The 12,468-nt window shown below is 31.2% G+C and overlaps 1 protein-coding gene across 1 annotated transcript; it reads right to left on the reverse strand.

Moving 5' to 3' along the window:
* Positions 1–434: 434 nt before the first annotated feature.
* LOC110108478 (non-specific lipid-transfer protein 1-like) lies at positions 435–894 on the reverse strand. Its single transcript, XM_028701282.1, has 2 exons — positions 557–894; positions 435–498 (listed from the first exon to the last, which is right to left on the reverse strand). Exons 1-2 carry the CDS (start codon positions 892–894, stop codon positions 435–437), a joined length of 402 nt encoding a protein of 133 aa, XP_028557115.1.
* Between the last annotated feature and the right edge of the window lie 11,574 nt (positions 895–12,468).

The raw sequence follows: 12,468 nt of genomic DNA on the forward strand, positions 1-12,468 counted from the left end.
ATAGAGCTGAATCACACGAAACATTAGAAACAAGCAAGCGTAGTTGAAAGCCAGATGTAACAACAAAGTCCATTATTTCACTCATTACATGCCCTGAAAACAAAGTTACCCTAAATAGTATTATTAGCATTTCTTCATCAAATCTTCTTCAACACTTATTTTCCTTGCCCAATCCATCATGTATTCAAGCCTTCAAGGTGGCGAAAGGCTGCACAGTGAGATCAGAAAAATATAAGAACTTGAGATTGAAAAATGCTCACAAATCTTAAAGCATAATGCTCCATTTTTTTTTTCCTGAAATATTTGAGGCAATTCAGACAAATTCATACACATGAAATACTCAGACATGTAAAAAAAACAACAGATATTATTCTGTGCGGACACCGGATGGGAGAGAATTGTCCGATTTTCTTTTTATTACAGTAGAAGCACAGCTACTGTAGCAGCTGAGATTTGATTGTGTTTTTACTATAAACAGAGAGATAACCAGATGATTTTCTAATATCAGCACAAAAAAAATAAAAAAAAAAAACAAAACAACACATGAGCTCGCTACCTGTTACAGTCCTCAGAGGGGGATATGATAACGTTGAGGCTGACACCACAGGCACGTGGGAGGTCTGCGGCACGTGTGAGATTGATGAGTGGTAGGCGAGGGGCAATGCCTTTAAGGCACCCGCATACTGTGGCCCGATCCGGCCCGGTTAGTGCTGTGCGGTTCAAGGCAGCCATCCCACCGCAGCAAGGCCCGTAAGGGACCATGTCCTGGCCCTCTAAATACGCCATGCACGGGCTTATCATCTGGGCCACGTACCTGCATGAAGGCGCCTGCTGGGCATTGACGCTTTCCCATGCAGCTGAGAGTAGTAGAAAGAGAACCAAGTAACGAGCCATTAAAATAGTTGAACTGCTCAGTACTCTCCTTGCTTAGTTTTATTGAGTAGTGTAAGTGCTAGCGGTTATATTTATATATATGGAGTGATAAAGATGGAAGGGATTATGGGAACACGTTAAGTGCATGGGACTGAGCATGAGATCATCGTTGTGGTGTGGGAGAAAGTAGCAAAGTCATCACATATGCGTGGATGAGTTTGAGTTGAGCTTTTTTCATGGCTTTTCTTTTGGAGGAGTTGTGTGTTGCATGATTGATTGATGGGGCTAAGTTAGATCAGTTTAAGAAGAGATAGATTGTTTAGTACTTTTTTTGTTATATCGAAGATTAGTAGTCTAGTTAGAGGGATTTTATTATTATTTTATTTTTCAGGTTGTGATCATAATCAGTATTTCTTAATATTTGATAATATAATGTGAACATCTCTTCCATCAAATATGTGAGCTATTGGTCTAGTTTTAGTATAGGTTATTCCTTCATGTTACCACAATAATGTAAATATCTATTTATAGAGATATTATGAGATGTATTGTTTGGGGAAAACTCCTCACTTCTCCCTCTCTCTCGCATGAAGCTCAAGAGCTAGCTCTTAAGATTCCTCCAAGAATTCCTAAAAAATATGTCTAACATATTGAACATTAAATTTACATAAATTTTCAACTTTCTTGTTATGTAACTGAGACTATTAAAAATTTGTAATTATATAAATATTTGTAATTAAAGGTCTATTTTAAAATCATACCTTTTAAATAAATACATTCATCTATATTGAACAAAATGATCAACTCTTGCTTCATATAAAAAATTACTATATAAGTATTTCATTGAGTTGAACATTGATGGGGAAATATCTTCTTTAAGTTGCATATAGTTAGTATTGTCTCCCAATCATATCATATATTCAATATTTATCATTGTTGCACAAATGCTTAGAAAGAAATGACTTAATTTTTTCAATATATACATCCCAAAATCTCTTAAGAATCTAATTAGCTCTTGCCTTGGCATATTCCTTCCACAATTAATCATTGCAAGGAATACCTATTATAATATTATTCCATCTCTTTTAGCATTAATAACATCTATTAATTTATTATTAAACTTTGTCATACTATGTACATAAGAAAGCCAAAATTAGATCATTATGCATATTATTTTTTCTTAAGTAAAGCTTTTCAAAAATAAATTTTTAACATTAACTATGCATAATTTCTTTCCCTTATCATTTCTTAAATCATTCCTCAAAACAGCCAATAAGCAATACCTACCCTAAAAGAAGCAATATAAGAAATATATAATAACGTAGTCCACCGTAGTATGTAGGTTGAGAGCTTATATTATGAACTAAGAGGTATTGGACATGAAATCTACATATGCAGTATGTGTGAGTTTACAATTAAATTTGCTCAATGTTTCAAAAGCAAAATAATAAAATTGATGTATATATTAAATTAAATACATTACAAAGACAATCAAATGAAATAATATTAGTGATTATCTTAGATTTTCACCCAAAAACATGCATCCTTCAATCTTGCTTATATATAGCTCAGAAAGAGTTGATTTGCTTATAATCTCTAAAAAATTTAAAAGAATAAATATTTATATAAATAAATAAAGAATAAGTTCTCTAACATGCTTTATTATTTGGAATTTTCTACAAATTATAAATTAGTATATATATATATATATTGTGTATGCATCTAATTAAGCATATATAGGAGCTTGCACAATATTTGGATTCAAATAACTTAGCAATGCTTAAAAAATATAAACCAAATGCTAAAGTTTGATTAAGATCCAGTAGTGGATATTAAAACCTCCAAAACATCTCTAGTTATTTGCAAAAGGATTGAAAATGTTGGTCTATTGACTTTCCACCATGCAAAAATATCAACACTATTTCATGAATTTGAGCTCTACAACTATATATCTTTCCAAGACTATTAATTTTATTTTCCAAGTTAGCTTTTCCAAAATTGTGTCTTTTATATTTTTACACCACCAAATCCATTCTCCCACCTTTCATCAATCAAACACTGTTGTACTTCAATTGGATGCTGATCTGGATTAGCCTCCTCAATTATCTTCATATTATATATAATCAAAATGTGTCATAACATATTGATCGTATCAATTATGTCAAAGTTGTACCATCAAAATCATTAAGTGTAGTCATAAGTGCAACTCCGCATATCTTAAAGCAATAAATAAAACTAAAAAACAAATAATCAAACTCATATGTTCAATAGTACCCTAATATTTATCAAATTTGTGACTTAAATTGTTTTGGCCAAATTTCTCTCATTATGATCCATTTATGTTTGTAAACATTGAAGCAAGCATAAAATCTTTATAATTTCATGATAAAGGTATTTATTAGAACATATATTGAGCTAAAAATCCCTAAATTCAATTCATAAAACTTCTCCAAGAGATAAATCAATGTTTTCATTTCCTCTAATTACCATTTAGAGAACCCAACAAGAAATGAGACTCTCATCTCCTTTTTTTTGTCAGAAAGGGCTTACACGCTAATACTAAAAAAAAAGATTAGAATGTCCTTAAAAGAGATCTAAAACTCGGTAATTGCTCGAGGAGCTACAAGAAAAAAGAAAATAAAACCTATGGAATCTAAGATCCCTTGTTTGTTACAAAATGAAATAAAAACAAACAGTTACTAGTCAATCCCAAAATATGGCCAATAATATATCAGCATCAGAGGATGAAGCATGAGAAAATGAAGGATGTGATCAAACTTGCAAAAAATAGCAAAGTAGCAAGATCAAGCATCAAAGGAAAATGTCATCATCTTCTTTTTTTAACTTCATTATAAATTTTGTGTCAATCTCCTCATACCGCTCAAAGATTCTCTTAAACTTCTATATGGCATTCAACATTTAGTATATATAATTACATTTAGTGCATACATCCAAGCATGTCCAGCTTTTACATCTATTTTCAATCTCAAGTCAGTCCTTCATTTTTTTTAAATCTTACTTGTCACTTCCTCTCATATCTAGCTCATTGTTGCCCTTACATAATGAACCAAGAAAATCATTTGTCTCTTACACTCCAAATCAAACAATCTAATTTAAAATATGATTAATACATCTTGATGTATAAATTTACTTTCAAGTTTCAAGAATGATTTCTCTTCTTTTAAAAAAAATTATTTTGTAAATGACTAATGATATAATTATTAGACCTTACAAAAGGTTAATGACCAAAGATGCCATTACTTTGGCAAATTTTTTTTCGCAAATGACTAATGGTACCATTATCAACAAACTTATTTTCAAGCGAGAGAAGCAAAATCATTATGAAATTTTTTTTTTCTAGAGCAATTTTTTAGTACAAAAATTTATAGAACTAGAAATTTTTGTACTAAAAGTCTGTTCTAGAAACAGTAAGAAAACTATTTCAAACAGAATCAGACAGCTTTCTTCTTGCTTTCTAAAATAGCTTTTCAGTACAAAAAATTCTTGAATTTGAAATTTTTGTACTAAAAAATCATTTAAAAAGCAGTATGAAAGCTATTCGAAACGAAACATTAGTCTCAAGTCAAATCACATGAATTTTTATATTTTCTTTTGCGAAGATAAATCACTCCTGTAATTACTATCTATTTCGTGGTAATTGCTCCTTGATTAACGCTAGCTTCAATAACATGAAGTTAAGCATGCTTTTTTTCCAAAAAAAAAAATTGATCAAAAATTTCAACCATTTTTTTTTTCTAGGGGAAACCCACATAGGGGCCTACGCGTTGATTTAAAAACAGATTACAAGTCCTTAAAGGGAATTTTCAGCCAACTAATGCTCAAAGAGCTACAATCATCAAAAAGAAAAACAAAAACTAAAGGCCGAAAAATTTTAAAAATTTCAACCATATGATCTGCAGTCATATTCAAAATTTTACACTTATTTTATTGTGGTTGGAACTGAAAGTCAAAGAACTAACACATGTCCAAAATAAAAATATCAAATCATATAACAATAACAAACTCACTCCTAATAGTTGGCAAACCCTACTCCACCAATTTCCTTTATTAATTTCTCCTTGCAGGCCTACACCACCCATCTCTTTCTTATATTCACAACTCACCAAAATCCTTCTCCTTCCTCTTCTTAGGTCACCAAACAAGCACAAGTCATCTATCTACTCTCCTTTCTCTCTATCATACTTTTAATTCCCTTCTGTAACAATCAAAGAAAATGGGCAATTGCATTAAGGGATTCAGTTGCTTCTACTGTGTAGAAAAGAAGGAAGAGAGAAGAGATGAAAGAGTAGTTAAGAAGTTTAGAATCGTAATGACAAAGGCAGAACTGGATTGGCTGATGAAGCAACTGGGAGAGAAGAAGGGTGAGAGGAAGCTGCAGGATTTGTTTCTGGAATTGACTGTGAGGGAGAGGTTGGAGGAGAAGAAGTGGCGGCCGGCGCTCGATAGCATCATTGAGGTTCCAGAAGTTCAGAGCTTTGATAATTCAGTGGCACCATGACTTGAACTTTTCAATATCATTTGATTCATCTTCCCTTCTCTTCTAGCCCTCTTCTTTATTTAGTTTTTGGTATCTTTAAGTCTGTAAAATTTGTTTATATGAACTTAGATTTTCATGAAGAAAGTTCTTTTCTTCTTTTTGTTTATGTAAACTGGTAATTGGTTGATGAGAGTGTAAGAACAAATTCAAATTTGATGAATTTATGTTTTTATTATCTTTTGTTTGCTTATTTTATATCTCATTCTCTTCTTCAAATATATGGCTTCTATATAAATCATTAAGTTATTATAGGTTCTGCCTTTATAACATTTTGTAGAGATTTTAATTTTATTTTTAATTATTTTACGAATTCATAGCATATTTTAGAAATTCACATTTTTAATACTCAGCCATAAATTCATGATATTTTTTAAGTTCAATTGGTCTTAATGTATTTTAAAAATTTTAAATTTATTTGGATATAAATATAATATAAAATTTAATTGATTAATTATATTTTTACTTGTCTTAATACAATTTAATGGTTTTAAATTTCATTCTGAATAAAATTTTGATAGGAAATTATGGCTTGGAATTTTTTTCTTTATTCTACATAAAATCGGATTCAAGTTATATAATTATTTGTATTATGTTAAATTGTAGAGCCTAATTAATACTCCATAAATCATTTTATTAATTTTTATTTAAATTTATATAATTTTTTTATTATAAAAATAGCATCATTATTAAAATTTTATTATTTTTATTGCTAGAAAATTCAAGACATGAAAGTGAGAGAGTTTTGCATCATAACTTTGCATGAATACGGAGTATATAAGCATATAAATGAAAATATCAGCATATGAGACACTAAAGTTTTTATGTGAAAAATTATAAAAAATGAAAAATCATGGGCTTGACTCATATGAAATAATTTTACTATGTAAGTGTTGATTTAAATAAAAATAAAATTATTCTAAAAATATTAATATTTATTTGAGCTAGCTCGCGAGCTCACGAGCTAAGCCGGCTCAAGCTCGAACTTGAGCTCGTTTACTAAACGAGCTTGAGCTCGACTCGTGAGCTTGATAAGCTTGGCTCGCAAGCCCATAAACGAGTCGAGCTTGAGCCGGCTCGGCTCACTTGCACCCCTAGATGTGATACATTCAGACGATTGTGTTCGAGTTATGGTGGTCAGGTGGTAGTATTCAATGATGAAAGTACGTCAAGTGATGGCAGTCTGACGACGATGGTCGAATGGCGGAGGTTTAATTACTATGATAGGACAACAATGATCTAATTTTGGCGGTCGAGCAATGGTGGTTCGATGAAGGACATCACATGATGTCAATTTGACAATGTTGGTCTTTGGGCGATGGCTCAACAGCAAAGGTTGGGTGGCAATGGTTCAGGGGTGGTGATTGAGCGATGGAGATCGAGAGGGGGCTCAAACACAATGTTCGGGCGATGACAACTCCATGGCGGAGATCGGGTGGCTAAGGTTGGGCAAAAGTGGTGCGATGGAGGTGGTCCAACAATGGAGGCCAAGCAACCATAGTCTAATAATGTTAGTCAAACATCGGCCCGACAACAATGGTCGTACGATGGTGTTCGCACGGTGTTCATATGGCAACAGTTTGATGATAGTGGTGTTGGTGGTCCAATTAGTTTCTAATTATATTTGAAGTATTTGATCTATGCTAATTTGAACTCAGATCAAATCGCTTTTGATAACATTATGTTCATCTATTTATCTATTAAGATGATTAGTATATCTATAAATTTGCTCAAATCAGAGTTCGGTTTGAAACTTTCCTATAATCTTTATTGATATTCGTCATGCTGATTTTTCTAGTACGTATCAATTATTATAATTATTAGAAGGCAAAATCTACAGTGTAAGACAACGAATATTTCTTATAAAAATCTATCATTGAAATCTGTTGCAGCAGAAACCGGAAAATAGAATAGGAGTAATCAAAATAATTTTTTTAATATTTTATTTCCTTATTATATATAATTTTAATTAAATTCTGATATGATTTTCAACACATTTTCCATCAAATTATACTAAATGATGTCGCTTATTGAACATTTTAGTCAATCATCACCCACTTTTCAACATAATTGAACTAAATCTTCTTAAAATATTTAATTAGATAAATCAAACCTTTTGCCTGACAAAAATTTATTTCTTCAAATCACTAAGTCAAAGACTTAGAACCAAAATTTTCTTCTTCAATAGAAATAACATAACGAATTCACAACAAGACAAATTAAGTTGCATTAATTCAATATTTTTTCCTCATCAATGAAATTTTAAAGATTTTTTATAGTCTAAGAGTACTAATTAATTTGACATTAAAACAGCTGATTATGAAGCCAGAAATTTTAATAGACTTATGTGACCTATGTTAATTAATGCTTAAACAATTAAAATTTCTCCGTTTGGTGACTTTGATATTTCGTTTCGGATGGCTTTCTTACTGTTTCTTAAATAAAAATTTATACTAAAAATTTGCTTTAAGAAGATGTAAGAAAGCTGTCCCAATTCCAAGCGAAGTTCGAGGCTTCGTTTGGGATGACTTTCTTACTGCTTATTTAAACAGTTTTCTAGTACAAAAATTTTAATCTTTACGCTAAAAAATTGCTTTAAAAAGTTGTAAGAAAGTTGTTCCAAGCGAAGTTTGAGTCTTACGATTTATTAAGTAGACTGAAAATTGATATACAGCCATGTTTATATTCTAACTAATCTTAGCTTGTCTTTCCAAACAGTGGAACTGTAAGCTTGAAGAGTCACCAACCTGATAAAGAATTAGCAGAAATTGAAGAGAGATGTGAAAAGAAGAAAATGAACAATATTTTAGGAGGTTAAAAGACTGAACAGATCCATTTTGATTATGTTCAAACGTTAGGAATTGGAGTGATAGGCAATGAAAAAATATTAAGAAATTTCAAATCATTGAATAATGTTAGTTAATTCATACTTTATAATGAACAAATAAATTATTTTTGCTTCATTTTATTTCATTACCTGTAGAGTTTTGTGCCCATAGCAAAATTCTACAATTATGTTCTTCCTCTTAAAAAAAAACTATAAAATCAAACTTAATTGAAAATTTGATTAGTTTATGGGACATATAAACTCTTCAACAAGAGCTCATTTTAAGGGGACATATAAAGGACTAAATGCATTCATTATATTTATTTATTAATTTCCTATCTAACTTATATCTTACATTTAATATGCTTAACTTCATTTATGACAATTATTTTAACCCATCTTAATGAAATCTTGTATCTTGTAATACATTTTTTATATCAATAAGAAATGGACAACGCAACTATTCTTGATATGTTAGTTTGGAGCTTTAACTATCAATTAAGAGCATCTCCAACCTAACGCCAAACGAGCGTATGGCGTCATTCGGTCGCTCCAGCCGAACGCCAAATCTTTCGCCATTTACTTGCGACGCCAATATTGGCGTTGCACTGCTCACCTACGCTATTTTGCTTTCTCAACCGGAAAAACGCACGAAAGGGAGAAGGATCGTTACCTTCACAGAAGCACATAAAATGACGTTCGATTGGAGCAGCACCACGGCATTTTGGAGTTTTGCTGTATTTTGCCGTGAAAAATGGAGTTCTCCGTTGGAGATGCCCTAAGAGATCTTGGGTTCGAGTCTTGTATATGTGATATACATAGGAGTGTCAAAACCTGACATGACCCAAAATCGGACCCTAAAAATTTCGGGTTCGATCAACCCGTTTACCATACGTGTCGGGTTCAGGTTCGAGTTTTCGACCAGTTTGCAAAAACGGGCCAGGCTCAGGTCAACTCAAAAACCCGAAATCAACCCAGTTTGGACTTTAAAATCCGAAGAGATGCCGACCTGCCTGACCGTATCCTACTCTACACTACAGGCTTCAATGCATCCTACTCTAGAAATTTTTGTACTAAAAAATTCGTTTAAAAAATAATAAGAAAGCTATCTCAAACAAAACCTAAATATATCTTTTGTCTGAAAAGCAGTTACTCTTACGAATGTGAAGTCAAAAACATGAGACAGTATTCAAATTTTCATTTTGCTGTCATGCATCAATGTAAATTTAGGAAGTTTTTATAGTCTAAGAGCATTTATTTTAATAAAAAAAGTTGTTCTGAGATTTAAACAGCTAAATTGGTGTGGATTGCATGCTAGGTCGACCGGGGTTTTCACTGGCCTAAAGACAATGCTTACTCATCAGAAAATAAATAAATAAATAAAACAGCTAGCAGGTCTTGAAGTCAGAATTTCAATAAACTTAACAGAAAATCTGCAGATTTAGCATCCAGAAACTTCAATAAACTTATCAGAAAATCTGTCAATCTATTGTTAAACAACTAAATTTTCTTTGTTTGGTGAGTTTTCAGTCTTCTAATTTGACCTTTTAACAAGACTGGAAAGTGACAGCCATGTGCAACTTTTCTTCATGCTAAAATTATTGTTCGTTTATTATCTATTTTTGGTTGGGTAATAACGAAATTAAATTTTTAAATAAAAAATGTTGAAAGAATAATATAAACTATTATAATAAAAAATCAAAATAAGATTTTTTATATCATGCCTAATTATGTACATATATGATGTCATCAAAAAGTTTTCCTATTAATATTTGAATTGAAAGCTTCCAAAATTAAATTCATGATCATCCGAACTTTGATTTTAGTAAATTTATACTTGAAATAAAGGTCTTGATAAAACAAATTTAATGATACAAAAAATTATATAATCCAAGTCAAAATGGATACAAATCAAGCACTTGAAATATTGTTAAAAATTTCATGATATGTAATTGAGGAAGAAAAAAAATCATTGAATTTAGGAGTGCTTATGTTTTAATCAAGAGTTTGGATGACACGAATTCAACAAGCTTAAGATCATTCAATTCTGAGATCAGTATGACAAGTAGATATTGTATAAATGATCTACGACCAAATATTTAAATATGAGTTTTGTCCAATGAAGTGCTTTGAAATTTTAGTCAAATTAACTAAAATATAAAGGTTGTGAAAATCAGAACGGTACATAGAGCCAAAATAATGAGAGGTTAAGGCCTTTGGGTTCAGTGATTCAACTAGGTTGAGCCGAATGGTGTAATAAATAAAAAAATTATTTGAGTAAAATTTAAATGATAAAATATTCATATAATAATATAATTTTTTGAATAAAAAATAATTTAAATTCACACATTAATAATATCTTATATCTAATTTTAAATTTAAATATATTCCATCTTTAAATTTAATTCAAATTTCATAAAAAATTAGCTTACATATAAATTTATATATAAGTATTTTAAATACAAATAATTTAATAAAATATAAATATTACTTAATATTTTATTCTTAATATATTAGATTAATTTATTTAATTATTTAAATAATTCAAAAATTGAATAGGTCCCTTCAATGGAATCGAGACTTGTTCACCCGTTAGCTGGTTGAACTAATGGTTCTGGCTGGTTCGACCAGATTTGGATGGAGATTAATTAATAGATATAGAATGGGGGGTGACGAGCTTTCTTTTAAATACTGTGGTTTATTGTTATCCTCTACTGATTCATATGATACTAATCGATTGAAAGTTAAAAGGAGTTATTACTGTGTCGAAAGGCAAAGAGTGAAGACTCTATATAAAATAAGACACTAAAATATCTATCCCTACATAATTCACAGATTATTTTGATATCTTTCTTGTATAAAATTCGTTGGAAGGACTTTTCAAGTTCACCTCCTTAACGCAATTTGCACCAACCAAAAATGAAGGGTTCCAATCAGCGAAATCATCTCTTATAAACATCTGAGCATTATCTATATAATTTTTTTCCAACTCACCCTTCCTAAGTTAATTTAATCAATATGCATCAATCTGCATCTCAAGAATAGAACGACAGATTCTAAAACAGCAAACTACACAATTCATTATTCTCAACAGAACTCATCTTCCTCTTCTATACGCTGCAAAGATGGCTTCCACTCATGGCTTCTTACAGCTCCACAAAAATCAAAAGAAACTCCTCCAATACTTTCGTTTTCTCTAAGCATTGATAACAGAAGATCTGCCTCTTTCTTTGTAAGAACCATCTTGATTCTGACTGCTCCATCATCATTATCTCCTGTCGAGCTTAATCTTCTGCTGTTAGCTTTATGATCATTTCTCTTCAACTTAGCCTTCTTCTTCTTCTTCTTCAAATTGTTCAGAGAGTTCAATGAAGGCTGCTCTGAATCTGAATACTGTAATTCATCGCAGACTTTAGCAGAGTGGTGTTTGCTTCTGATCATGGCTTTCTGAGAAGTAAAACAAGCAAATGAATTTCCCATGGAGTGAAGAAAGAAAGAGATTAGTGCTAATTGTGGTAATTAGTTTGAGGATTAGTGGGAGTGGTTGATGAGAGAAAGCTGAAGAGGGCTCTTCTTTTATAAAGGTTGAAGCGCGTAATTTACGAAGGAGGCCTTTGATGTTCAAAGGAGTTTTGACGGTCAGGATTACGTACGTGTTTGCCACGTTGGGCCAATCATACAGAGAAGATATACATTATATTCTTAAATTTTTTAGTTGTTTAGATGTACTGTCGGCTATCTGAATGCAAGTTCACACGGAATTGACATGCTGACAAATTATTTTGTGCGGATGAGGTGCGGAGAATGTAGCTTTATGTTCGGAGGTGAATCTAAGTGTCGTCATGTTAGTGATATTGAGCCGTGGAATCGAGCAGTACCGAGGCATGGTACTAAGCGAATGAGTGATATGACGCATTCTGGTTAGTATCCGGACGTTTTTCGTCGTCTGCACAGAATAATTTCTCAACAGCTATAGAGTTTTATAAAATTAACTGGGAATTACTATAGAAAAAATAACTTTGTTATTTCTTATTACAAAAAATATATTTTTACTATATAGTTTTTTGAAAATTATAAAAAATAATAGTCAAATGAAATTATAATTATTATTTTTCAAATAAAAAATAATAATAATAATAATAATAATAAAACACTGTGTGAACTTTGGCCCTTCATAAACTTTGTTGGGATTAAGACAACGTTTTAAATTATT

The sequence above is a fragment of the Dendrobium catenatum genome, unplaced genomic scaffold (assembly GCF_001605985.2).
Source record: "Dendrobium catenatum unplaced genomic scaffold, ASM160598v2 fragScaff_scaffold_156, whole genome shotgun sequence".
NCBI lineage: Eukaryota > Viridiplantae > Streptophyta > Magnoliopsida > Asparagales > Orchidaceae > Dendrobium > Dendrobium catenatum.